At 48.1% G+C, this 27665-nt stretch overlaps 1 protein-coding gene across 2 annotated transcripts in view; it reads right to left on the reverse strand.

Moving 5' to 3' along the window:
- Window positions 1-2946: 2946 nt before the first annotated feature.
- Rab11fip1 (RAB11 family interacting protein 1) overlaps window positions 2947-27665 on the reverse strand; it is a 33727-nt gene continuing 9008 nt past the window's right edge. The window contains exons 2-6 of one of the 2 annotated variants that reach the window (XM_052162438.1): window positions 18950-19392; window positions 16889-17678; window positions 13948-15672; window positions 13041-13149; window positions 2947-5045 (exon numbers count right to left, since the gene is read on the reverse strand). In XM_052162438.1, coding sequence (XP_052018398.1) covers window positions 4827-5045; window positions 13041-13149; window positions 13948-15672; window positions 16889-17678; window positions 18950-19392 — 3286 coding nt within the window. In that variant the 3' untranslated portion in view covers window positions 2947-4826. The remainder of the gene's footprint in view (window positions 5046-13040; window positions 13150-13947; window positions 15673-16888; window positions 17679-18949; window positions 19393-27665) is intronic. The other variant, XM_052162440.1, reaches the window with a different exon arrangement.

Consider the following 27665-nt stretch of genomic DNA (forward strand, 5'->3'; position numbering starts at 1 on the left):
TTTATCAAGAAGCTATTGGGGCTGGGGTTGTGTTCACAAGGCCTGTAATGTGATGTCTGTGGAGGAACAGTATCTGCCTGCTTCCAGTCTATGGAGCGAGGTCTACGAGCCTCACTCCACACCTGTGAGGCCAGCAGATGCTCTGACAGTCTGGATGGAAAGATGAGCTGGATCAGATGAGCGTGGGAGGAGACACCTGATGACTTCTTCGAAGATCAGCTGAGCTGACTGCCCGGGGTCTGCTTCTCAGATGGGGCACTTCTGAGCCCAAGGCAAAGACCTCCCTCTGGAAACTCTTGGGTAGATGTTCCCATGGTGTCAATGCCATAGTCACTCAGGACTAAGAGTCAGGACAGTGATGCTCTGTCCCCTCCAGGAGGGCCTTAGATACTCTAAGGCACAAATCGTAGTAGTGGCTGTGGGGGGTGGGGGGGAAGGAGGAGGGCTTCAGAAGGAAACTTTTATTACACCCGACATGAAGTACAGATACAAAACTCGAAAGGTAGTATGATTTTATTTATTGTTAGGGAGTCTTAGGGTTTGTTTTTGTTTTGTTGACAAGGTCTTGTGTATCCCGGTCTGGCTTAAACCTGCTGCTGAGGAGATGCAGGCGAACTGTTGCTCACCTGACTCTGCCTCCCTACAGGTGCTGGGATTACAGGTATGACCATCACACTGCTCAGTTTACAGTCTTAGGGCGGAAGTGGGTGATCAAACCTAGTGCTTTGCACATGTAAGGCAAGCCCAGTACTAAACTACACGCCTAATCCCAAATTCTAAGTCCCCAAAAAAATGGAGCCAGAGAACAGTAATTCTGTAATTAAAGAACACCAGGTTAAACCAGGCAGTGTTGATACACGCCTTTTATCCTAGCATTTGGGAGGCAGAGACAGGTGGCAATCTCTGAGATTGAGGCCAGCCTGGTCTAGAGTTCCAGGACAGCCAGGGCTGTTACAGGAACCCTGTCTCAAAAAAAAAAAAAAAAAAAAAAAATCACCAACAAAACCCCTCAAAAAACCCCAACCAACCAATCAATGTTACAAAAAAGACCTCCCTCAAACCCCAACAATCCACTAGGTGAGCCTTCCATTGGAAGGTGAAAGTCAGATTAGTAGCTTACCAAAGTAGGTAGGAGAATCCCAAGTTGGGGGTGGTGTGGGTTCATGTTCCTTATCTAACTAAGGCAATTGCTTTTCTAGTCTTGAAGGATCCTTCATTAGTACCCACCCCCACAACCCCCAAAAAACTAAAAGCTGTGAATGGTAGCATACTGATATTCCTAGCACTTGGAAGGCAGAGGCAGGAGGACCAGGAGTTCAAGGTCATTTAGTCATAAAATCAGTTCAAGATTAACCTGGGCCACATGAGAACCTGTCTCAAAAAGAAAAAGAAAAAAGAAAAAAAACAAAAACAAAAACCCGAACAGAACCCAGGGGAGGGTCCAGCTAAGAGCATGGAATTAGCATGCCCAAAACAGTGCGTTTAAGTGTCTTACACAACAACACAAAAAGGTGGGGATGGACAGGGATGGAGAACTCTAGCCTCATCACGGTGCACAGTGAAGCGTCCGTCGTGGACCAGCCTCCCTTGCTGTCCTGCGGTCTGAGAAGCTGGAAGGCCACAGCTCGTCTCTCCTGCACAGGGAGGGCAGTGGAGCCCGGCGCAGGGCAGGGGTGCTCTTTGCTGACTCCTTCCTCCTGTGGCCCAAGTAAAGGTAATATACAGGGAGGCCAGGCCAAAGCCAAGAATCAGATGATATGAAACCATCAGGCCAAGGGCTGGCTGGTTTTTAGGAAGCTGTCCTCCAATGGAGTCTGCTGGTATTTAATCCAATGCCCTCACGCCCCACCAAAACCCCTGGCTGGGCTTCCTTGAGGCAACCAGGCAAGGGCAAAGAAAGGGCGCTTGCTTTCTCTTCTCTTTCCAGAGTGTAGGCCCCTCCAGGGCACCTCATGTTGGCATCATCGGAAGCTACAAGCACAAGCCAGAGACGATTCTCAGCAGCTCCAGGGCTCTCCCTGTCACCAACCTCTGCCAGCAGCTCAATGCCGACTCAGCTTTCCTTGGTATTGTTCCTTAGTTCCCAACCGAATAGTCAAGAACAGTTATTGCGTACAATAGGTGTAGCCTCTATTACTTTGTGAGGTACAGCAAAGTCAGAAACTGACTTTTCCCATCACTGGCAGAAACCAGCGAAACCCCTGAAGTAAATTCTCCTTCATTCTCCAGAGTTTCCAAGTGGCATTTCAGAGCACAGGAATTCCCTCCACCTTGACGGTCCTCTCTAGAGCTGACTTGGTTACATACCAAAGGCGCGGGCAGCAGCAGGGACCTCCAGACTTGTCATGAACAAGGCAGCATCCCAGGTTCTTCTGAGCAGTGCACAGTGCACTTAGGTTATCACAGTAAAAATGCATTTATATCAAGTAAAACAAAACAAAACATGATGCAGAACAGAAATATACATGTACATCTTTAGAGTTCAAGTGGATACGGCTTTCTTTATAGGCATATTAATGAATTTTACAACACTAAAAAAAATACAAATCATCTCAGAAATCTGCAGTGGTCCCTAGTACTGAGGGAGAGATTAAATAAAGATACGTGCGGATCATTGACAGCTAGTTAGATAAATCAAGTTACAGTTTTGTTTTGTTTTTTCGAGACAGGGTTTCCCTGGCTGTAGACCAGGCTGGCTTCGAACTCAGAAATCCGCCTGCCTCTGCCTCCCAAGTGCTGGGATTAAAGGCGTACGCCACCACCGCTAACCTGGCTCCAAGTTACAGTTTTGCCCTTCAGATTAAAGTGCTCCAGTATAACCAATGTTCCTCACCTTCAGGGTGATAAGAACATACAGAAATTCTTCATTGAAGACCACCACTACCCAACCCTATCCACGTCACTGGCCTATGACTCACCTAGCAGAGATGTTAAGATTTGATGAGATTTTATTACAACCAGGAAGAAAAAAAAAAAAAAGAACAACATAAAACATTTTAATTCCAGAATGAGGTGACCAGCAATTGAATTTCCCCATTAGTGAAAAAGTGGATGTGTGTGTGTGGATGTGTGTTTGTATGTATTATATATGTATGTATATATATGTATATATATATAATATATATCATATATATGTGTGTGTGTGTGTATACATCTTTTAAAAAATATATTGATATACCAGGCATGGGGACACATACCTGTAATTCCAGTATTTGGAAATTTGGGAAACTGAGGGGGGAGGGATGAAAATTTTGAAGCCAGTGAGATCCTGTCTCAAAATAGCAGCAACAAAACTCCCCAGATCAGGAAGTAGCAGTAAAAAAGCAAATGTCATCTTGTAGCTTTTCACTACTGTTAGTTATCACTGAAGTGGGGGAGGGGCGCTCTACCACTGGGCGCTCACCCAGCCGCAGCCCAAGACACCTTCATCTTGAGGAATCGAGGACTCTGTCGAATCTGTGGACTCTGTCTACTCCCTTCCAGGAATGTTCCCAGGAAAGCCAGCGAGACAGGCAAATGGAAGGAAACGGCCAAAGGACCCTTCCTAAAATCGCTCTCTACCTCACAGAGCTGTTGTAAGAAGAGTCTGGAACACTCAGTCCCCCTGGAAAGGCCAATCCAGCAATAGGAACCCTGGTATCCTGAGAGGAGAGACCCTGACCAAGTTTCCCTACTTGAGACTCTTTTTGTGTTTTCCTTTTTAATGTATGTGTATAGTTATTTTGTCTACATGTATGTCTGTGTGACAGTGTCAGAATCCCTTAAACAGGCATTCCAGACAGTTGCGAGCTACCATCTGGGTGCTGGGGATTGAACCCAGGTCTTCTGGAAGAACAGCTGGTGCTCTTAACCCCAGACTCACTTCAGCCTGAAAAGCGACTCTTCGGTTCTTTCATGTCTCCAGGAAATGGCCCTATAGATCTAAAGAGCAGTGTGTGTGTGTGTGTCCCCGTGTTGGCATGAAGGGCAGAGGTCTACGGTAATGTTATTGTTTAAGACGGTCCCTCACTGAACCTGGAGTTCCCAGTGAGCCTTTGAGATCTGCCTAGCTCTGCCCTCCTGCATCCCAGCCCTTCCCCAGGGACACACCACCACTCCTGGCTTTTGCATGGATGCTAAGTCTCCAAACGCAGATCCTTGGGCTTGCAGTGCAAGCACTTGACCCAATGAGCTCTCCCCCCCCCCCACCCCCCACGAAGAGCCCTTTTTAAGGCTAGAGGGTAGTAGGAATTGTAAAAGGCATATTCAAAATCTAAGAAGCATGCCCGGAGGCTTTCTGTAAACTGTGCTCCAACCAGAAGACATCACACATGGCTGTAATCCCAGCACTTGGGAAGTGAGGGCAGGAAGATCAGAAATCGAAGGCTAGTCTCAGTACACTGTGAATTCAAGAGCAGCCGGGTGACACCCCACCTTGACAACAGAACAATGCCTCCCAAACCAACCTTCACCCAAACAGCCCTTTAGCATCTGCCTCTCCCTGGAACTGCTCACAGGCCAAGAAAGGGGGTGGAACAGCACCCGTCCCAAAGTCCCTTTCTCATCTCACCCGGAGCCCGCATTCATGGAGGATCCAGACCTGAAGATCTCAGTATCAAAGGGCAGCAACCCCGGTGTTTAAAATACATCGGATCAAATCTGATATTTACAATATAGTCAAAGGCACAGTGGCATTTAAAAATAAAACGCTGGGAACTGTATAGTAAAAGATTCCTTATAACAACCTGGTTTCAACTAGGAGAATTAACTCTTGACAGAGGATGCGCACAGCAGGCCATCGGAGCCTGGGTGCGGGCTGCTAGGCAAGCCACGCCTCCTTCCGCAGTTCACATCTTGCCGGCCCTTTTGCCCGCCTGCGCCGGCACCCGGAGGATGTTGGGGGTCTCCTCCATGACTCTGACTAGCAGGTTGTCGATGTAGTCCTCCAGCTCCCGCACCTGAAACTCCTTCTTGCTGATGGTTTCCTTCTGCTTGAGGACCAGCTGGATCAGCTCCTCGTGGGTCAGCTGTATGTAGGCATAGGCAGGATCCGAGGGCTGGTACTTCTTCAGAGAGGGAAGGAAGGGGGAAGGAAGGGGGAAGGGCGAGACGTCAGAGATCGGCCTGCCTCAGCCTCCCGGGTGCTGGGATTAAAGGCCACCGCCACCCCCCACCCCCAGCTGATAAAGCCACTTTCTTTTTTCCTTTCCTTCCTTCCTTCCTTTCTTCTTTCCTCTCTCTCTCTCTCTTTCTTTGTTTTTTGAGACAGGGTTTCTCTGTGTAACCCTGGCTGTCCCTGAACTCAGAAATCCACCTGCCTCTGCCTCCCGGGTGCTGGGATTAAAGACGTGTGCCACCACTGCCCGGCATAAAGCCACTTTCAACAAAGGATGAAATCAGGTGCCAACGAGGAGAGAGAAGTAAATACCTTGGAGTCTGTAGAGTAGCCCTGGGTTGGTTACATGCCCTTTTTTTTTCTTTTTCTTTTTCTTTATGATCCTTTGAAAAATGTAAAAGGCAGGGAGGGGCCTTGCCTTGGTGCAGCTCAGCAGCAGAATACGCGCCTACCATGTGTAAAAGCCTCAGAACTGATTCTTAGCACCAAAGAGCAGGAACCTTGCTTGGCTTACAGTTCACTCACCTCTGGTGTTGACTGCCCAGAGGTATATGTTGTCTAGAAATGTAATAAGGGGGCTGGAGAGATGGCTTACTGGTTAAGAGCACTGGCTGCTCTTTCAGAGGACCATGGTTCTATTCCCAGCAACAACATGGTGGATCACACACACACACACACACACACACACACACACACACACACACACACGGTGCACAGGCAAGCATAACAATCACATACATAAAATAAAGAAGGGACAGAATGAGGCCTTGATGGTATCTGGTAGTCATCACATAGTCAGCCAGGCTCAGGTATCCAGAGTAAATGCCTGAGCACAGATACTTGGGAGAATAACAGGGCTGGACCACTTGGCCTCTAAAGTTTGAAACCAGCCTTGAGCCGGGCAGTGGTGGCACACGCCTGTAATCCCAGCACTCTGGGAGGCAGAGGCAGGCGGATTTCTGAGTTCGAGGCCAGCCTGGTCTACAGAGAGAGTTCCAGAGGCTACACAGAGAAACCCTGTCTCAAAAAAACAAAACCAAACCAAAAAACAAAAAACCAAAAAAAAAAAAGAAAGAAATCAGCCTTGAAAACTCCTAGATATGCAACCAGTGACAAGCCCCAAGGTGGACCAGAAAGAGGACTTAGGGAGAGAGCGCACTACAGCCAACACAGCAGGGTGTCTGCCTGCCTGCTAGCCAGCCCAGTCAGTCTGCTACCCCAGAGCTCCCTCTGAGACCCCACGCTATGAAAACACGAACAGCTAAAGCCAAGGACCACCAGGCTACTGATCTTGTTTTTGTTTTGTTTTGATTTTTTTGTTGTTGTTTTTCGAGACAGGATTTCTCTGTGTAGCCCTGGCTGTCCTGGAACTCACTCTGTAGACCAGACTGGCTTTGAACTCAGAAATCCGCCTGCCTCTGTCTCCTAAGTGCTGGGATTACAGGCCTGCCACCACCACCACCACCACCACCACCACCACCACCACCACCACCACCACCACCACCACCACCAGTCGGCCAGGATACTGACCTTACAGGCCCCTGGAGCGCACACTCTCTGGGTACACAGTGGCCTTTCCCAGAGACTGACTGTTCCCATTTCTGATGGGAGCACGTACCTGAACAGTTGCTTTTAACTGGCCGGCATTTATCATTTGGGACAAGGGGGGTCTAACTGTGAGCACGGAGAGTTCCGAGCCAGAAGGGATGAGAGATAAGAGTCAATGAGAAGTAACAAGACACACCAAGGCCTTGGAGTGGGAGGAAAGACCCGGCGGCTGAGCTGCAGCTTAGCAGATTTACAAGTGGTAAGAAAGAAGACTCTGGAACAACTCAAAGGTGATTTTACCCAAAGACCTCCAAGGCAGTAAACAGCCTTAGCCCCAGGGGCATGCTGGCTTCACCTTCTACCAGAAAGTCCAGTAAATTAAGAGCCTACCAGCTCAGCAGAACCGACACTAGTAGCTCAACAGGAGTGCAGAAGCCTCTACCCCAGTCAGGGAGCACAGGGCCCAGGGAGAGGAATTCAGAGGAATCTCCTCTCTCACGGGCTGGCCTAGAAGCACTTCCCCTGCTTTCACACACAGAACAGGCTCGAATGCAGGCCAGGTAGTGTCTGAATAGCTGAGGCGCTGGCTTCCTCTCCAGCATTTGTTTCTTCTTCCCCCACTCCGGTGTTCTTTCTTTGTCTCTTTCTTCTCCTTGAGAACATATATATATTCAGAGGGGGCAGACCCTTGGTCTCTTTTTTTCGTTACTGTGTCTAGGTCTTAAACTCAGGGTTTTGGCCACAGCAAGAGCTCTACCACCGAGCTACAACCCCTTGAGATGCCCTGAGTGTGACTTCCAAAACGATTCAAACCTGGCATGATGTAATCCCAGCACTAAGGAGACAAAGGCAAGGACATCTTGACTTTGAGGCTAGCCTGTATCATGAAGCAAGCTCTAGGTCAGCCTGGGTTACAGTGAGACAGTATCTCATAAAAACAAACAATGCAAAAGTCTGTATCATATCTAGAAATGTTCTGGACACCGAACACACACCAAGGTGGATGTATTCAACACTACTAAACTATGTTGAAATGTATGATGAGGCTGGCTGTGCGGCACACCTTTAATCCTTGTGTTCCAGAGACAGATCTGTAGAGGCTAGCCTGGTCTACATCAAGAGTTCCAGGTCAGTCAGGTGTACAGACCTGTCTCAATAAAGCGGTATTGTGGGAAGCTAACATCACATACATCTTGCCATAGTAAGAAAAGGGTATCCATTGACATTTCACATCAAGAAACATGTCCTCAAGGTTTTCAGACCACACCGCTACTCTACAGAGTGTTATTAAGAAATACTGATTAGTGGTTGAGTGTAAGGCTTGGTGACGGAGTGTGTGTTTAGCCACGCCCCACTCTGTTCTCTATGTCTCTTCCTTCTTTCTCTCCTCTTTTTCTGAAACAGGGTCTTGTGTAGCCCATGGTGGTCTTGAGTTCCTGAGCTTCCTGCCTCAGGAACATACTTCCGGTGTGTTCTTTCTTTCTCTTTCTGTCTCTCTCTCTTTCTCTGTCTCCTTTCTGCTGTCTTCCCTGTTTTTCTTTTGGAGACAAGGTCTCACGTAGCCAGGCTGATTGCAAACTACCTTTGTAGTCAGGGATGGCTCTTACGATCTTCCTGTCTCTTCTGCAGGGCTGTGATTACAAGCATGTGCTAGTACACCCGTTTGTGTGGTCGTGGGGATCAACCCCATGCTGCCTGATAATTAGGCAAGAACTCCATCAACTGTATTAATAAATCCTTAGCGCTTTCCTTTTATTTCTTAAAAGAGTATATTTTCTAATGTTGACATCAGGCAGTGTATAGTTTCGTAGCACTTTTTAAAGTTATAGATATTACATTACGATTACACTTATTTTCAGAGTGGGGGAGGGGCATGCGAGCCATGGCGCATGTCTGCCAGTCAGAGGACAAACGGAGGGTCAGAGTGCGTTCTCTCCTACTTTGTAGGTCATTAGGCTTGGAGAGTGCATTTATAGAGGAGCCATCTCCCCTGAGAATAGCCTCTTTTTTTGATTATTCTATAAGTGTAATTAAATTTTAGTTCAAATTGATTTTAGAAAAATTTAATTCCAGTATATTTTAACTATCGCTGTAATGCCAGATATTTGTTGTTTTTTTTTCCTTTTCTTTTTCTTTTTTTTGGGGGGGGGGGTTGTTTGTTTTTTGGACTTGGTTTTTTCGAGACAGGGGTTCTCTGTATAGCCCTGGCTGTCCTGGAACTCACTCTGTAGACCAGGCTGGCCTCGAACTCAGAAATCCGCCTGCCTCTGCCTCCCAGAGTGCTGGGATTACAGGTGTGCGCCACCTGGCTATTTGTTGTTTTCAACTCTCATAAGTATATACAATGTTTCTTTTTTAAAAGATTTTTTTGTTTTATTTTTAATTATGTCTGTGTATTATCTGTGTATACAAGTGTACGTGCCCATGGAGGCCAGAAGAGGGCATTAGATCATCTGGTACTGCATGCTGGTTGTAAGGACACATTCCTGTAACCTCAGTTAATGGCCAGCCTAGGCTGTATGAAACCTTGTTTCAAAAAGCAAGAACGATGCGTGCGGCAGGAGAGATGGTTCAGTGGTCAAGAGCTCTGCTGCTGCTCTTGCAGAAAACATGGGTTCATTCCCAGCACCCACATGATGGTTCACAATCATCTTTAATTCCAGGTTCAGGGGATCTAATGCCCTCTTCTGGGTCCATGGGCACCAGGCAAGCATGTAGCACACACACATTATGCAGGTAAAATACATTATGTACATTAAAAGAAAACAAATCTCAGTCGGGCTGTGGTGGTGCATGCCTTTTATCCCAGCACTTGGGAGACCAGCCTGGTCTACAGAGTGAGTTCCAGGGCAGCCAAGGCTATACAAAGAAACCCTGTCTCAAAAAAAAAAAACAAAAAACAAAAAAACCAAACAAACAAACAAACAAAAAAACAAAATCTCAACTTGAATTCTATAATCAAAGGGTAAAAAATGCATCTACAAAGCTGGGCAGTGGTGGCGCACGCCTGTAATCCCAGCACTCTGGGAGGCAGAGGCAGGCGGATTTCTGAGTTCTAGGCCAGCCTGGTCTACAGAGTGAGTTCCAGGACAGTCAGGGCTATACAGAGAACCCCTGTCTCAAAAAAACCAAATCCAAAAAAATATATCTACAACTTTGAAATCATTAGAAGATTCTAGGCTAGGTAGTGGTGGCACACACTTTTAACACCAGCACTCAGGAGGTAGAAGCAGGTGGATCTTGGAGTTTGAGGCCAGCCTGATCTAAAGAAGATAATTAAGGCTATGTGAATAAACCCTATCTCAAATACACACACACACACACACACAAGCAAACACAACATCAAAAATAAAAAACCCAATCTATTTAAAAAATGAAAACGAACTAAATATAGTTCACAAAAGATGAACACGAATCCCTGGGAAACAAAGAAGTATTCAACATCCTTAATCATCAGGGAAATGTAAATAAAACTACATCAGTCAAAACGGCTAGGATCAGGATCGAGGAACCATGACAGTTCGTGCTGTCGAGGATGTGGAGTAAGGGGAACACTCATCTATTGTTGGGTGTGCAAACTTTTACAGTCATTCTAGAGACTGGCGTGGTGGTTCCTCAGGAAGGTGGAAATAGACCTTAAGATGCAGGCATACCACACTTGGGCATACACAGAGTCTATATCCTGCCACAGAGACACTTGCTCGGTCACTACTGTTCACATCCTAACAGACAGAAACTGGAAAACCTTAGATGTCTATCATGGATGAAAAGATAAAAAACATGTTATGTTATGTACATTTACACAATGGAATATTTTTCAGTTGTTTAGAAAAATAAAATTGTGCAAATGGGCATAGTGGTGCACACCTTTAATCCCAGCACTTGGGAGACTGAGGCAGGTAGATCTGCGTTTGAGGCCAGCCTGGTCTACAAAGTTCCAGGACAGCCAGGGATAGAGAGATCTAAGTTGTGGGAGTCACTAACCACTCACTATCTGGTTGGATTACAAACCCATTCGGTGAGCTGGAAGCATGTCTGACACTGCTCCAGTACAGAAGAAAGAACCTGAGACTAGACGGGCCACAGACCCAGGGGAAAACCAAACACTACTGCTCTGCTAAAGGGACACCGTGAGAGAAGGACTCCTAAAGACATGCTGCCAAACCTAAGATCACTGTCCACTCAGCCACCATCAGAGAACCCACAACTGGACAATCTCCCCCCGACCCCCTGCTCAGGGCTCAGGGAACTGTGGAAGAGGAGACAGGAAGAGTGTAAGGGCCAGAAGGACAGAGACAGCAAGGCAAGAAGGCCTTCTAAACACAGAGGACTGGCACGCCTGGGCTCCCACACCGTGCTCAGGTTCAAGTCAGTGCCTCCAGCACCGAGATAGAATGTGGGCACAAGTCCTCACCTTAACTCAAAAGCCATCTCCAACTGAGAACTACTTGCAAGGTAAACATTAGTTTCTCCAAGGGAGTCTCCTTGTGTATACAAACCCACTTAATGCCCAGGCCCCACGTCCAGTGGTAGATAGCCAACACAAAACCAAAACCAGCAATAATGTGTGTGTGTGTGTGTGTGTGTATACATATATATTTATTTGGTATCTTATTGCTTTACCTGGGGATTTTTTGTTTTTTTGTTTTTTGTTTTTGTTTTTTTGTTTTTGTTTTTGAGACAGGGTTTCTCTACATAGCCCTGGCTGTCCTGGAACCCCCTCAGTAGACCAGGCTGGCCTCAAACTCAGAAATCCATCCACCTGCCTCTGCCTCCCAAGTGCTGGGATTAAAGATGTGCACCACCACTGCCCCGCTTAGGGTTTTTTTTTTTAAGCCCTGCTGGTCATTTGCTTATATATTATTGTTTCCAATTTTGTGTTGTTTTTTTGTGTGTGTGTGTGTGTGTGTACACTTCCCTTTTTATTCTGGTTTTCATTTTGTTTTTACTTGTCTGTATGCTCAGTAAAGAGAGGGGCACAGAGTTGGATGGGTGGGGAGGATCTGGGAGGGATGGGGGAGGGGAACTGTGATCAAGGTACATTATATGAAAAGACATTATTTAAAAGGAAAAAAAAGCAAAAGGCGAAGAGCTGTGGAGAAAGGTATTTACCTGACTACAACCGCACGCGCACCCCCACACACCCACCCCACCCCCCACGCATACATACACAATCAGAAGTAAAAAAAAGACACTAGGCACACAGCTTACTTTCCCACAGTTTGGATAAAAATGGACACGTGCAGAGGCAGACAGAGAAAGCGTAGGAGGGAGAGGGAGGAGAGACAGCAAACTGAGCTCAAGGTGAACGAGGCGAACCCGGATGGAGGCCGCAGGAACTCCCTGGACTATTTCTGCAACTTTTTAAATATTGGGAACTATTTTTGAGAAACAAAACCCAGAACATCTGTATCAAGAATTTTCTATTTTTGCCTAAAGATAAGAAAGAGAGAGAAAGAAAATCTTTTTTTTTTTTTTTTTTTTTTAAAGAAAAAAGAGCCGGGCAGCGGTGGTGCACGCCTTTAATCCCAGCACTTGGGACTAAGTGAGGCCAGCCTGGTCTACAGAGTGAGTTCCAGGACAGCCAGGGCTACACAGAGAAACCCTGTCTTGAAAAACCAAAATAAATAAATAAATAAATAAAAAATAAATAAAAAAAAAAGAAAGAAAAAAGAAAAAAGAAAAGTATTTGGCTGGAGAGATGGCTCAGCAGTTAAGAGCACTGACTGTTCTTCCGAAGGTCCTGAGTTCAAATCCGACAACCACATGGTGGCTCACAACCATCCATAATGAGATCTGATGCCCTCTTCTAGGGTGTCTAAAGACAGCTATAGTGTACTTATATATAATAAATAAATCTTTAAAAAAAACAAAGACAAGTGTCAGGTGGTATGGTGGCACGTACCTGTAACCCTGGCACCAAGGAGGCTGAGTCATGAGGGCTGTCATGAGTTTAGGGTAACCTGGACTACACAGTGAGTTCTAGGTAGTTGAGGGCTACAGAAACCCTGTCTTTAAAAAACAAAAATAAACAAACAAAAAAGTACCACCATACTTGGCAAACTGACCATGCAGTGGCTCACACTGCTAAAGACAACAAAGAATTCAGTGAGAAATAACTCATTGTAAGAAAACCTAACTATCTAGTCCATGGAAAGAGGGGGGGGGGCGCTCTCAGAGGTTACCCCGACTCCAGAGACACCAGAGCAATCCCCAGAAAGAACCGCCTGCTAGCCAAGAACTTTAACTTTTGCTGTGGTTTGTTCTGATACGCTCTTCCTCCGTTGCCCAGGCTAGCCCCCAAACTAACAAGCTGAGGCCAGCTGCAAAGGTGGGTGACTCTCTATACCCAAGCTCTGCCATCTCAGCAAACGCCCCACCTTCTTGGGACACTCACCTTCATGAGGGCCTCGTTGATCATGTTCTCGCTGATGATGGTGGCGGTTCCCAAACTAGGGCTTGCAATCTTGGTGGCCGTCGTGTTCATCGGCTTCACGGGGTGAGGCCTAGAGAGACAAGGGAAGAGTCCTCCTGAAACCTCCAGTAACCACAAAGCTGCGAAGTACCCATCACAAAGGCCCGCTGCCTGCAAGGCGGGCGAGGGGGAGGGGAGGCATCTCTGGCCCCAAATCCAGCTCACGACTTCGCTCCTGTGGAATTCAAAACAAGCAGGACAAGACAGCCACACACGACCAGGAATGCACATCCCTGGCCAGGGCCACCCTGGCAGACTCTAAGTCCCTCAGTCTGATTATGAGCACAAGAGCAGTAGGATCCGTTGTCCCTCAGACTGGTACAGAGCTCTGTGGTATAGTACGCGCACAGCATGCACAAGGCCTCAGGCTCCATCCCCAGCACTGCAAAGAAAAAATTAATTAATTTAAATAAATAAAATACCGCTAATAGTAAAGAAGACAGAAAAAATGATAGTTTATTATCCTTGGAGGTTACACTACAGACTAGGACCCCACTGAAGGCTCTGCCGTAAGGAAGCTCTCAGCAGAACTTCCAGTGTTGCTTTGTCGTTTCGGCTGGCTTCCCAGACCCTGGAGACACAAGGCCCCGCACTTCCATAGCTACAAAACTCCATGGCACAGTACAAACATTCCTAAGCGATCTTTGAAGACTATCCATGAGGCTGGATCTCAAGTTATTCCAAGCACAAAGGTCACAGCCCCTGCGTGACAATCCTGGCCAGCCAAACAGGCACATTCGGACACCGGGCCACCCATTTGGTTTGCAGGCATGGTCAGGTAAAAGCAAGACAATGGACAAAGGCAATCTATCTCCCCATAGTGTCTCACCTGTGCTTGGCCGCCCCAGCTCCCGCACTTGGCTGAGCTGGGACCGGATGTATCTCTGAGGGTGTGACCCGGGCTTGTAGAAGTGGCTTCTTCTTGCCAAAGCTCTCAACTTTACTAGCGGAGCTGTCTGCTGTTGCTTGTTTTTGAGATTCTGCTGCACTGGTGTGGTGAGTGTCGGAAGATAGAGAACTGGGGAAGGAATGTGTGGCGGAGAAGGTCTCCGTGGGTGAGGGGCTGGGCACAGGAGAGTCCTGGGATATGCACAGAGGCGAGCTTGGCTTCCCACTTCCCTTCGGCCTCTCTTCCTCGACAGTTGCAGGGCCTGGTAGCTCTTCATGCACACTTGAGGGAGTTTGAGGCCTCAGGTCACACTGATTCTCCATGGGCACTGACTCACGGAACCTGCCACTAGCCTCCCCTGACGACTCTAGACTGGAAGGTGACATGTTCAAGGGTGAAACTCCCGCTTCCAGGTCAACCAGCTTCGCTGCCTCTCCCCCTCCATCTCCAGCCTCATCGACTCTTTCATCATCTGACGCCACTTCAGGAATGGACGGAAGAGACAAGCTTAGATCAGCCATGACGGGGGATTTCACATCCGAGGCAGATGGAAGGTCACTCAGGGGGTTAGAGAGCAGGCCTTCATGATCGCTGGCTTTGCTCTGACAAGGACCCATGAGGTCATCTTTCTCCTCCTCATCCCTCAAAAGCTGGGTGCCTCTTTTAGGACTGGCTTCACTTGTGGGGCCTTCTGAGAAACTCTCGCTTTCAGAAGAGACGGCGGGCTGAGCTTCTGTGGTCACAGGTTCCTGTCCTGTGCTTTCTGTGTGGGGGGACTCTGGAGACCCTGCACGGGGCATGCTTCCAGCAACGGGTCCTTCCTGTGTCAGCTGCGGGGGATGACCTTCCTCTTCCTCCTCAGGCCTACTGGGTCCTTCTGTTTCTTCTTCCACAAAGAGCTGCTCAGAAAAAGACACGCGTTTCTTGACCTTCTTTTGCCCCCCGCTGGCATTCTGCTGCATGTCACGCTTCTGCGCTATGTGGTGAAATGAGGAGGGCGCCTCTTCCTCTCCAAGAGGGGGTGTCGTTTCTTTGACTGCAGTAGTCATTCCACCATCGTGAGCATTCTCCACAGAAGACCCAGATGCTGTGGGAGACCTCTCAACGGGACTTAGGATTCTGCCACGGCTGAGAGAAAGCACGGAGGGTGCCTCCTGGGCCTCCTGAGGTGAGGGGGCCCAGGGCTGCTCTGGGAAAGGACTCTTCACAAGCTCTTCATGCAGCCCCGTGAGGGTCTTTCCCGACTCATCACTGCTGGCTTCCTTCCCTGGGCCTGTCTCTCTGGCCTTGTCCCCTGAACACTCTTCGGTCCCCTTCCACAGAGGTGTGGGAAGTTGTTCACAGGGTGATCCGGAGGCAGAAGACCCAGTGTTTGCAGCTGGTGTTACATTAGCGGCTGCTCTGAGGAGCAGAGAAGGTTCTCCAGTATCGGCCTCGCTGTTGCCTGTGGGCCAGTGTTCCACTGGCGTGGATGTGGAGATGGGAGCTGCTAGGGGAGACGAGAAAGAGGAGGCAGAAGGACTTTCAGAGCACTGTGTCTCTGAGTCACACCTCAAGTCAGAAAGGACAGGGGCCTGAGTAGAGCTGGAGAGGAAAGGGGTGAAGCGAGCAGAGTCAGGGGAAGGGAGCCTGGCTTTGGGCTGAGCCTCTGGAGAAACTTCCAGTCTGCAAAAAGGACAAAATAAAATCTGCAGGTCAGTTGCAGATGATGCATTTGAAGACACATAGAAAAACAGTCATTAGGAGGGACAGGTTTATAATGTTCACGGCGAAGGAAACAGCAATTCTTGACATTCAAATGGATCACTTTGTCTTTCCTTCGTCCTGGGGAATCAAAGCCAGGGCCCCACACACACTATGAATCCTTCACAACTGAGGCATTCTCCCCACAGAAACAGACACCGTTCATTTAGCATCAAGCACACCAGTCACACAAGAATCTGTGGTAATGCAAATGGAAAGATTCAGCTAGCGCCACAGACAGTGTTTCTTTCAGTAAAACTCAATCTCAAGAATTGACTATGACGCTGGGTGGTGGTGGCGGCGGCGCACGCCTTTAATCCCAGCACTTGGGAGGCAGAGGCAAGCAGATTTCCGAGTCTGAGGCCAGCCTGGTCTACAGAGTGAGTTCCAGGACAGCCAGGACTACACAGAGAAACCCTGTCTCGAAAAAAAAACAAAACAAAAAAAAAAAAAAAGAAGAATTGACTGTGACAGAGCAAAAAACATCCACAAAGCTCAGAGTAATGGAGGCGACAAGTATGGATTTTGAAGAGAAAGTGCATCTGTTGCAGAATCTCCAAAAACTTTGTCCTCTTCCCCCCTCCCCCATTCTGGAGAAAGGTCACTGAGAGGGTCACTCAGAAAAGCAGACGCTCCTTCAGGCTTAGGCAAGCTCGAGTGATCAGGCACAGAGGACACAGACAATGGTCACAGGAGCCCTAAAGAGTGGCCCAAGGTCTCTCACACCAGCAAACTGATCCCAAGTACCAGGAGGAGAGGCAGCCATCTCCACAGGACAGCACACACTGAAAACTTTTAAAACACAGGTCCTGTCCCTGTTCCCACCCAGCCATGCACGCTCAGCCCACATGCGCAGACTCGGCCGCAGACGGTGGGTCTCCTTTTACTGGAGTCTGGTTAGCTCACTGAGAACAACCTTCACTTATGTATGCTGTGGCTTTAGGCTGGGGAACAGCCCAGGCCTGTGTGCTGGGCAGACCAGGCCAGCAGAGGTGATGACCGGCTCAAATGACTTCACACTAGCAAACCTTTACACACACATCCTGAGACGGACCAGGTTTGCTCTCGAGAAGACTTTGCTGACTTCTCGAGAAGGCAGTGGCAGAGAAAGGTCCCTATGTAAAAAGCTAAGGCTCACCTGGGCTTCACAGCTTTGGTCTGGGGAGCCCTTGAAGCAGGAACTGGTGGTTTTGGATCCGACTTCGACTCCAGGCCAGCTTCCGGGTCTGAGATCTGCACGTCCTCAAAGGGGTTCGGGGATCTGCCCCATTGAGAGGCAACGGCTAGAGCATCCTTCTCAGGTCTTCTCACGAGGTCTTCCTCCCGCAGCCGGGCTTCCTCGGGCGCGCCTTTCCTTTCCTTCTCTTTCTCTGAGACAGTGGGAAGAGGTTCGCCTTCGCCACCTTTAGCCGCATCTTTCTTTCCCGTGACCAGAGAAAGCAAAGAGGACTTCTTATTCTCCTGCTTCTTGCTGTCTTTTGTTTCTCTGGCAGCCTCCATGTTGGTTGGAGACACGCTCTCTCTACTGTCCCCACTGGCCAGAGCTCGGTAGGATGGCAAAGACATGGTCTTCATGGAGTCCTTGGTGGAAGAGTCGGACAGCCTCCGGTCAGAGGACAGGCCGCCTCCTTCCCCTGGTTCCTTAGGGGACCGGGAAGCCAGGTTTTCAGTGGACGAGAACAAATGCTTCTTCCTGAAGCCCTGCGGGGACGGGGAATTAGAAGGGCTGTTCTCTCTGACCTCACTCTTGGCCTCTGGCTGCTCCATGTACACATGGTTCCCGTTGATACAGACGGTAGAGCGGGAAAGAGAGTCATTCTTGGACCGGAGGCCCCCGAGGAAGGAGAGCCCTTCTTTCCTGGGAAGGCTGAAGTTGGACTGGTTCGGTGGTGTGTGGTCTGTACTGGATGTTCGCTTGTGGGACATGACTGGGAAGAAAAGAAACAGCAAAGGGTAAGTGCTGAAGAGATGGTTCAGTGAGAAGGAACAGGAACCATGAAGCCTAGCGACCCCGGTTAAAGTCCCAGGACCTGCACAGTCAACAGGGGACTGATGCCCCACAAGTTATCTATCCTCTGACCTACAGACATGCGCACACTCATTCATACACACACACACACACATACTCATATACACACACACTCATGTACACAACACACTCACACACATACACACACGCTCATGTACACAAATACTCACATACACACACGCTCATACACACTCACAGACTCATACACACACATACTCACCAACTCATACACACACATACATATACATAAACACTTAAATAAAAACTGAGGCTGAGGATATAGGTCAGAGTTAAAGCATTTGTCTGTCAGGCACAAGGCTCTGGGGTTCAACCTCTAGTAATGAACAAAAAAGAAATGAGTGAGGGCTGTGGGGCACAGGTCAGTGGTGGCGTTCTTGATCAGCAAGCACGAAGACGTTATTTTGAGCCCCAACTTTGCAAAGACAGGAAGAGACAGGTGGTGGCAGGGGACTGGGAATGATCAGCTGCAGTGGGCAGGGGCATCTGTCAATCTGTTCAACATCTGGACACCTTTCCAATCACGGTAACTGACAGGAAGGCACTAAGTACTCTACAACACAGGACGGCTCCTCACAACGGCCTGAACAGTCAGCAGTGAAGAATTTAAGAACTCCACTGTTAAACCAGTGGAAAGGCTGTGTTCTTGATAAGAGTAACAGAATCTGGCCCCCACAAGGGACTCCGAGATTGTAGCTGAAGCTCGGATTATATCATTCAGAGTTAAGGAGGCTGGACTGCCGGGCTTTCATCAGGGATGTACCACACAGGAGGTAAGCACGCGATAAAAGCTCAGCAGACAGCTGATAAATGATTGAAATATGACACACACAAGGTCCTATAGTCTTCTCCCATATACAATAGGAGCTGGGGCTTCGGAGCCATGCTAGAGCTCGTGCCCAGATCACTCGAGGCTCTGGGCCAGATCCCCAGGACTGTGAGAAATACAGGCAATAGCAGAAGCCCTCAAATGTGCTGATTCTGTAGCCAAACCCTCGGAGAAGGCATTTGTGATATCTGTAAGAAACAAAGCCTTTGCGAAGAGCATTCATCCGCTGTAGTTAACTAAAACCCGAAGGCCTCCCTTTCCCTTCTCAGAGCACCATCAGGACAACTGGGGAGGAGGGTGAGCGCGCCACGCCAGAAACTCACCATCGGAGGCAGAGGAGGACTCGTCCTCATTGTCATCATCGTCCCACCTGGACTGGAGGTCCCCGGCTCGCAGCAGGACTTTGTCTGGCTTGGAGGTGGGCAGGACGGACATGGACTGGGAGAGCGGCGTCTTCTGCAGACTCGACTTGGAAAACAACGTCTTGATCTTCGATTTCTTTTTCTTGTCTTTCGAGAAGGACTCGTCGTCGCTGTCGACCGAGGGCGTCGAGCTGGGGACGATGGCAGAGGCAGTATCCGAGGCGCTGTCCTTATTCTTCCCTTTGATCTTGTCCTTCAGTTTTCCAAATGGATTGCGAGACTTGTCTTTCATGGAGAGGTCAAACATGCTGGCCGTCATGTTGTTTCTCATGAACTGGATGTCGACCTCGATCTCTCCTCGCTCTTTGTCCTTCTTTCTGGGTTTGGACTTCAAGGTGTACCATCTGAGGGAGGAGAGGAAGAGGTTACCTCTGGGTGGAAGCAGCTCCAGCAGGGCTCCTGATCCCATCAGCTGCCTCTCCTCGCTGCTGCTCTAACCTCTTACGCAAGCGTACTTCCGCTCTGCCTCAGTGAAGGGGAAGTGGAGAACACTGCTTCTACTTATCCATTTGTTTTTGTAGCACAAGGGAGCGAATGAGGTCTTCATGCAGAACAGGCTACAGAACAATTTGGCCCAGGGCTGGAGAGATGGCTCAAAGGTTGAGAGCACTGACTGCTCTTCCAGAGGTCCTGAATTCAATTCCCAGCAACCACACGGTGGCTCACAACCATCTGTAATGAGATCGGGTGCCCTCTTCCAACATGCAGATATATGCATGCAGAACACTGTGTATATAAAAAGTAAATAAATCTTAAAAAAAAATAAACACTCGGTCCTGGTCCTGAATGTTTATTTCTTTTTTTTTTAAGATTTATTTCTTTAATTAATTAATTTATTTATTATATAAGTACACTGTAGCTATCTTCAGACACACCAGAAGAGGGCATCAGATCTCATTACTGATGGTTTTGAGTCACCATGTGGTTGTTGGGATTTGAACTCAGGACCTCTGGAAGAGAAGAGTCTGTGCTCTTAACCGCTGAGCCATCTCTCTAGCCTCCATGACTGTTTATTTCTAAGAAGTTGTTTTGCCCATACCCTAAACAAAGGTAGCCTGGTGGACTTAGTGTACTCATCTTGCTAGGGGTCAGACCCAGGGCCTTGAGCACACTATATAAGTACTCTACCACTCGGTTCTATCTGCAAGTTCCATCCCTTATAATCAGCTAGGATAATAATAACCCAATCATGAGTTATTTCTAAAGCTAAAGAACTTAGCACAGCGATGCGGGCCTAGAGTCCCAGCTATTGGGGCAGTGGGCATGGTAGAAGCTTGAGGCCAGCTCTGAAAATACAGGACCCTACCTCAGTCAGGTGGGGTGGCACACGCCTCTAACTCAAGCACCTGAGAGGCAGAGGAAGGCGGCTCTCTGTCAGTTTGAGGCTAGCCCGGTTCATATATCTAGTTCTGGGACAGCTAAGGCTACATGAGACCCCACCTCAAAAAATGAACAAACCCCAAAAGACAGGAGCTAACAGAGACCCACAACTGGCCAACATACAGACAGTGAGATATCTTAGACCACTGGTCCTATGTGGGAGGTCTCCATTAAATCCCTCCCCTTGCCTCAGGGAACTCTGTGGAAGAGGCAGCAGCACGATTATAAAAGCCAGAGGGCATGGAGAATATTAAGGAAAGAAGGCCATTGAGACAACAGGACGGACACGTGTATGCTCCCACAGAGACCGTGGCAGCGTGCACAGGGCATGCTCAGGTTCGAGCCAGATGGGGTCCTGGTGCGGAGAGGGAAGGGGACCCAAGTCCCCACCCTAACCCAAAAGCTATCTCCAATTGACAACTGCTTGCAAAGGAAAAACTAGTTTCTCCAGGGGAGTCTCCCTGGATATATAAACCACACTGACGCACAAGCCCTATGCCCATCGGTATTAGCCAACACACGTTAGTTCTCTCAGTAGTGTTTCCGTAGACCTTTTGTCTCATACTGCTTTCTCTGGGGATTTTTTTTACCTGACTGATCTTTTGCTTGGTTTCTGATTTTGTGTTTTATAGGTTTTGCTTTATGTGTATATGTTTTCTTTTCTTTATTAAAAATTCTGGTATGTTTAGCCAGGGAGTGATGGCACATATCTTTAATGCCAGAATTTGGGATTAAAGCTAGCCTGGTCTACAGACTGAGATCCAGGACAGCCAGGGCTACACAGTGAAACCCTGTCTTGGGGGAGAAAAAGTTCCAATGTTATATTTTCTTTCAATAGGGGCCGTTAAGTTATTATATGATTTTTATTGCATTTTCTATATAATTTTACATAATGTAATGATATAACTGTATTTTATTACAATTCGAAGGAACGAAAGCCTGCCCAGAAAGCATTCACGTCTGACTTAGCTATCAAAAAAGAATACTGCAAAATCATTCAAACATTTCACATGGGCCTTTGCAAGCTACTTCAAAATGTGGCCAACGGCAGGATAGACAGGGTACCTGACATACCCTGACTGCAAACTTCAGAGAGAGGGTTCTCCCTGGCATTCATTTTCCTTCTGGAAATCTGATCTCTAGTGGACTGGGAGCCAATTCACTGCAGGCCATTAAGGCACAACAACTCCCAATACCTGGCCTCCAGGGAGCCACCCACAGGCCACATCACAGATGGAGAGTTTACATTTTTTTCTTCTTCAGTGACCTACTTAAAAGCTTAGGGCCTGGACCTTAAGGAAATGATGGTTTTGTCCAAATGAGCACAACTTCCTCTCTCGCCTTCCACATTAGCTTTGCAAAGGCCCAATCCCTCCCCTGCCCCTCCCCCAGCCCCCAGCTATTTGACTCATTCTGCACAAAGGAAAGTAGAACCCTAACCCCCAAGCGGCACTCCCAGCATGCCCTGCCTCCCGCTCCCTTGTGCCTCACAGAACGAACAGCATTCATTTTACAGGTGAGGGAAACGAAGCTTAGAATTCGCAGCGATTCCAAGGCTGCTGCAGGCCATGGTGAGGATTCTGTACTCTGAGTCCCTCTCCATTCCCCTCGACAGAGAGGCTTGCTTTAAACTTGTTTTCCTGCTCCATCTTTGAATTCTTTCAGAGTTTGAGATGCGCTCTACTCCACTTTGTGTGCACATGTGCACATGAGCGAGGGCGCGTATGTATATGTGTGCATGGTGGCGGGATGCTAGGGACCAACGGCAAGGCCTCAGGGGTGGAAGGCAAGTTCCCTAATGCAGAGCGAAAGCCCAGCCCAGCCCGTACACTTTCAATTTAAATATCTCAAAATAAAAGGAGAGAGGGAAACCCCAGCACACCTCGCCACCAGCCGTAACCTGTAAGATGACCACCGAAGATCCAGCACGGAGAACTGCCAGGAAGAAACTTGAAGTGCATCAAGAGATGCAGCCAGGACCAGCAAAGAGAGGTGAGATGCCGGCCCTGGCTGACAAAGAGAAATCTTTCATGGTTTTTGAGACACAGCTGTGAAGGAGTGGTGGGGAAGGAGCAGCCTCTGCTAGAAGACGCAGGTCTTTTTAACAATTCTTCCCCTCAAGCCTCTATCTTTCCAGGGCCTGGCGGGGCCTGGAATGCTTTGCATATTTGTCAAGAGGTTGAGAGGATTATTTGCATTTTTTCTTCCCTGATAGTCACAGTTGCCTTGGTGATGAAAGGTGTTTTGGGCTTTTGTAATATCACTTGTAGAAACCTGAAAAGGAGAAGCTCAGAGGACCGCAGCGGGAACTGCAGGCGCAGGCGTCAGGGCCTATCAGGAAGGGACTGGGGCCGTGCTTCTCCACCAGGCTTTCAGTCAGGCAGGCATGCAAACACATCTAAGACCTTCAGAGAATGCTACCCGACCATTCCTGAGACCGTCTGACCATTTCTGGAACCAGGCTTGTCTTTGTAAAGGTTTCCTGGGCCAAGCGCTTATTTTAGGCAAACTTAGGGCCAGCCGGCTCCGGAATGCTTCTCACTAACGACTGCCCACTGCTCAAGCAACTGGGGCCAGCTGGCTTTGGAAACCTGCACGGCCACATGTGAGCAAAAACCTCGCTGACTATTCTTGCAGCTTGTTTTCCTAAGCAAACCTGAATTCTGCCAGCAGGGCTCCTCTGGGGCTGTGAACAGAGGACCTGTAATCAGAGGTAGCAAGCTCCTTGGCAAAGGACACCTAGAGTGATCTGACTGCAGTGTCCCTACCTCTACTCCTCCTGGTCCTCCCCCACTCCTCTACCATCTACTCCTGTTTCCCTTAAAGAACAACAACAAAAAGAGCAGGCCTCCCAGGGATATCAACTGAACAGGGCTTATCAAGTTGCAGTAAGACTGGGCACATGCCCTCATATCAAGGCTGGAGGAGGCAACCCGGGAGGAGGGAGATGGTCTTCACGTGCAGACAAGAGCCAGAGGCAGCCCCACTCACGATGTCAGGGGTCCCAGGAGAACAGGAAGATTCGCAGTCACATGGAATCTGCAGAGGGCTTAGCTCGGACCCACCCGGACTCTGTGACCGGTCCAGTCTCTTATGAGCCCTGCTTAGTTGATCTTGTGGGCTGTGTTCTCGTAGTCAGATGAGATATTCTAAAGAGACACCTGTGTCCCAAATATTAAAATTTCCTCAGGCTGTCTGTCTCACACTGAGGAGAGGAATAAGGTGAAGCCCGGTGCCAACTAGAAGAGGAAACTGTCTCCGAGGAAGAGATCTCACACAGTTCTGGCAACTTACCATGTGACTGTCTTCTGAGGTACACCGGAACTGGGCAATACTGTCGGATGCTGGGGGCAGGGGGCCACACGATGACAGCATTGCTTAGTGGTACATGACATTTGCCCTGTACTTAAACCTACCTCAGAGCAGACGTGGGAGCAGCTGGATCTCTTCCCACTGTGGCCCTGTTGAACACACCCCCTTTCCTGTTCTTCAGTATGATTTGTCTTTTTAGTGGCACACCGGGGCTGGTGGGCGAGCCTCTGATCTGCGGGGGGGGGTGGGGGGTGGGGGGGGGGTAGGGGTGGGGGGTGGGGGGAGCAGGCTTGGAGCCTGAAAACTCCATTAACAAAGTTCCCAAGTGACTCTGCCCTCTGGAATCCCAAATCAAGGCTGTGGGCTTTAACACTACCATCAACTCCATTTTTCAGGTTTTTTTTTTGTTTGTTTGTTAGTTTTTTAATTCACTTAATTCCTGGACCCCAGAGAAGCAGTTAATAAATAATCTGGCCCAGCATGGCCACACAGCATAAAGTAGCAATGTTATGTGTTCCAGCATTACCTTTCACATAGGCCCAGAGCACGGCCGTTATCTGGGGATCAGGGTTGGGCTCATTTTTCTGTCCAAAGGGCAGAGTACATACAGTAAGACGGCCATAATCTCATGCAGCAAGTTTATTTTTAAGCCCTTGATATGAGAAAAGTCCTCCACCTATCAAAAAATTAAAAAGTCAAATGATCCCTCCTAAAAGATCATTTATTATAATAAATATAATTATATTATATTTAATCTGTAATTAAAATCTAGGCCTTTGAAATTAAAAGGACTTCTGAACCTGTAAGAAGTGATGGGGGAATTCACAGAAACATTTGGGGGACTGGTGTGTAAACCTGTGTGGGTGTGTGGTGTATGAGACCTAAAGTTTTATGTATATGAGGTAAAAGCTCCACCTCTGGCTATATGTCTAGCCCTTCCATAATATTATAAAACAATAGAATACTTCAATATATTATATATTAATATGCAATTTAGTATGTGTTAATATATTAATAATTAATAAAAATTAACACATACTATTTTTAAATAGTAGGATAAAATTCCAAGCACACAGTATGGCAGGGAACTATAGAGACTTGGTCCCTTTCCTTTTGTCCTCCCTTTCCCATATTCTCCTAGAAGCAACGACCAGCCTTGTATTTGCCCAAGTGATGACAGTCGTGTTCCTATAAGTAAAATATATACATTATCCAAATCACCTACCTACCTTTTGGCATTTATGCGGGAGTTCTTTGAGGCGGGGGATGGGAAGGGTTGAGGATTCCAAGACAATGTTAACATGTAAAAATACATTGTTTATGTCTCCGGCATATTTTTGATGGTGTCTTAAGGAGATCAATAATCACATTTATAATCCTAGCGCTTGGGAGACGGAAAGAGGAGGACTGTGGAAACTGGCCTTGGGCGCATGGTGAGATGGACCCTCTCCTTGTTTGGGGATGGGGGAGAAGGAAGAAGGGAGGATGAGTTGGGGAATGGAGGGGGGCAGGACCTCTCTCCACAGATGAGGAGAAACAGATCTCTCCTACAGCCTTACAGATGTAAAGCTGACACCCGCCAGTGGGTAAAGGGCCCCGAGGAAGGCCTCAGAAACCATCCTTCTGTGGCTGGAGCACAGATGCCTCACATTCCACAAGGCAGACACACGGAGAGAAATCATAGTCTTCAAGATCCCATGCAAACATATTTATACTCTTTGCACTGTAGTTAAGAGCGGGGAAGGGAGCCATGGCTCGCCTCCTGTCAGGGCGGGGCCTGGGGGCCAAATATCCCAGAGCCATTAGTTACAGGGGGACAGCAGCAGCCTGCTTTCTTTTTCTAAAATAAGTAAACCTAAAAATCATTTACTTATTTGTCTAGGTATTTGTGTGCGTGCGTGTATATATGTGAGCCCCCCCCACGGTGAGCCCCCCCCACGGTGAGCCTCCCCCCCCCCAGGCCACGGTGAGCACTCCTTCCTTGTAAGGCTTCCTTCATTTGGGGGTTGGGCAGTAAGTGCCTTTACTCACTGAGCCTCGAGGCTAGTCCTGCCCCTGACAGCTAACTTTAGACACTGAGACAGCTGCTGGAAACTTCCTCACCGTGAAGACCGTAAAATATTCCACATAAAAGGCCACTCCCACTAAAGTACAAATTTCATCACCAAGACTCATACTAACGTAAGACCCTATGGAACACAAAGCCACCTCTCTCGGGAAAACTAATAAAAATACAATAGCATCTACTTTGAACATCACAAGGGTCCAGAAGCAGGAAGGTCTAGAAGACCATAGCTTCACCACTCGGGATGTGCTGGTGTCCTTTCCAGGGTCTCAGGGTGTAGCTTAGACTTCAGGGTCAGCACAGCTACCCATTTCTCTCTCAGGGCCAAATCTCAGTTACAGGCTGCGGAGCACGTCGGTGTCATTCCCGTAGAAACCCAGCATCAGAACCTAGCCACTGTGGTTCCCCTGGGAGGAAGGGAGGACGGCGCAGGGACAGAACAGCACCCTACTGGGTGTTTGAAAGCACGGGCAGTCTTTTCCTAGATAGGGACATTTCCTGGAGCAGCTCAGGAGCTGTCTTCCTTATAAACAGGACAGAATGCCATGCTGTGGTTCTGTCCTGGTACCACGGTGGCAGTGTGGAGCCCTAGGGACAGGGACGTTTATGGCCTCTATCACGTTGGCAGTGTGTCCTCTACAGCAGCTATGCGGTTTAGCAAGTTCTGCTGTGGAATGAGGTGGGTAGTTGGCAACCAGGGCCAACCTTTGATTATATTGATTATAGAGTTATCCATTGGTTAACCAACCTTCCACTGCCTTCCTTCTGCCCACCGTCAGCTGCTGGTGGAACTAGTCCATCCGGAGAGCAGTGGACAGACCACTCCTGCTGCCGGGTTGTCTCATTGCTAAAACATGTTAGCAGCATTGAAAAGGCTATTTATTAGGAGACATCAAACTTGATCCTAAGAGTTAGTAAGTGAGGAAGGAGGAGGAGGAGGAGGAGAAGGAGGAGAAGGAGAAGGAGCAGGAGAAGAAGAAGAAGAAGAAGAAGAAGAAGAAGAAGAAGAAGAAGAAGAAGAAGAAGAAGAAGAAGAAGAAGAAGAAGAAGAAGAAGAAGAAGAAGAAGAAGAAGAAGAAGAAGAAAAAAATAAAAAAACACAGGAAAGGCAGGTGATGAATGATTTGGAGGCTGAGGAGGTGGTTAGCAGATAAGGTCACTGTGGCCAACCCTGATGACCAGAGTTAGGTGTCTGGGACTCATGTGGTGGAAGAACCAAACTGACTCTAGTTGTCCTCTGAACTTTACATGTATAGCGAAACACACACACACACACACACACACACACACAGGCACAGAGAGAAAGAGAGAGAGAGAGGGAGAGAGAGAGGGAGAGAGAGAGAGAGAGAGAGAGAGAGATGGGGGTAGGGGAAGAGATAATCCCAGCACTTAGACGAGGCAGGAGGATTTGAGAGTTTTAGACCAGACTGAGCTACACGGTAAGATCCTGTCTCAAAAATAAACAAAAGCAAAAACAACGCCCCACCCCCCAGATACAAAACTAAGAAGTGTTACAAGAGAAAGAAAAAAATCAAGTATACATTAAAAGAAAATGAACTCAAACAACGCCAGTCCAACGACTACAGTTTCATATGTTTCCTCTAGGGTTTCCCCCCACTGTGCAGTTAGCAGTTTTGAGTTGAGAGACCTTGAGCAGCTTTGCCTACCTCTTCTCTGGCTCCAGCTCCCCTTCTGAAGCAAGGCTGGGGGCACCTGCTTCAGAAGGATTTCACAAAGCTTAGATGATCTAAGTGCCTAGGACACGGCCTGCCGTAAATTGCGGCTATAATTATTACTTAGCTGGAATCCGAACGCACAGGCAATTTTATTTGTAGCATAGGGCATATGCCTTGTAGTTAT

This window comes from Apodemus sylvaticus, chromosome 18 (assembly GCF_947179515.1).
Source record: "Apodemus sylvaticus chromosome 18, mApoSyl1.1, whole genome shotgun sequence".
In the NCBI taxonomy this organism is placed as follows: domain Eukaryota; kingdom Metazoa; phylum Chordata; class Mammalia; order Rodentia; family Muridae; genus Apodemus; species Apodemus sylvaticus.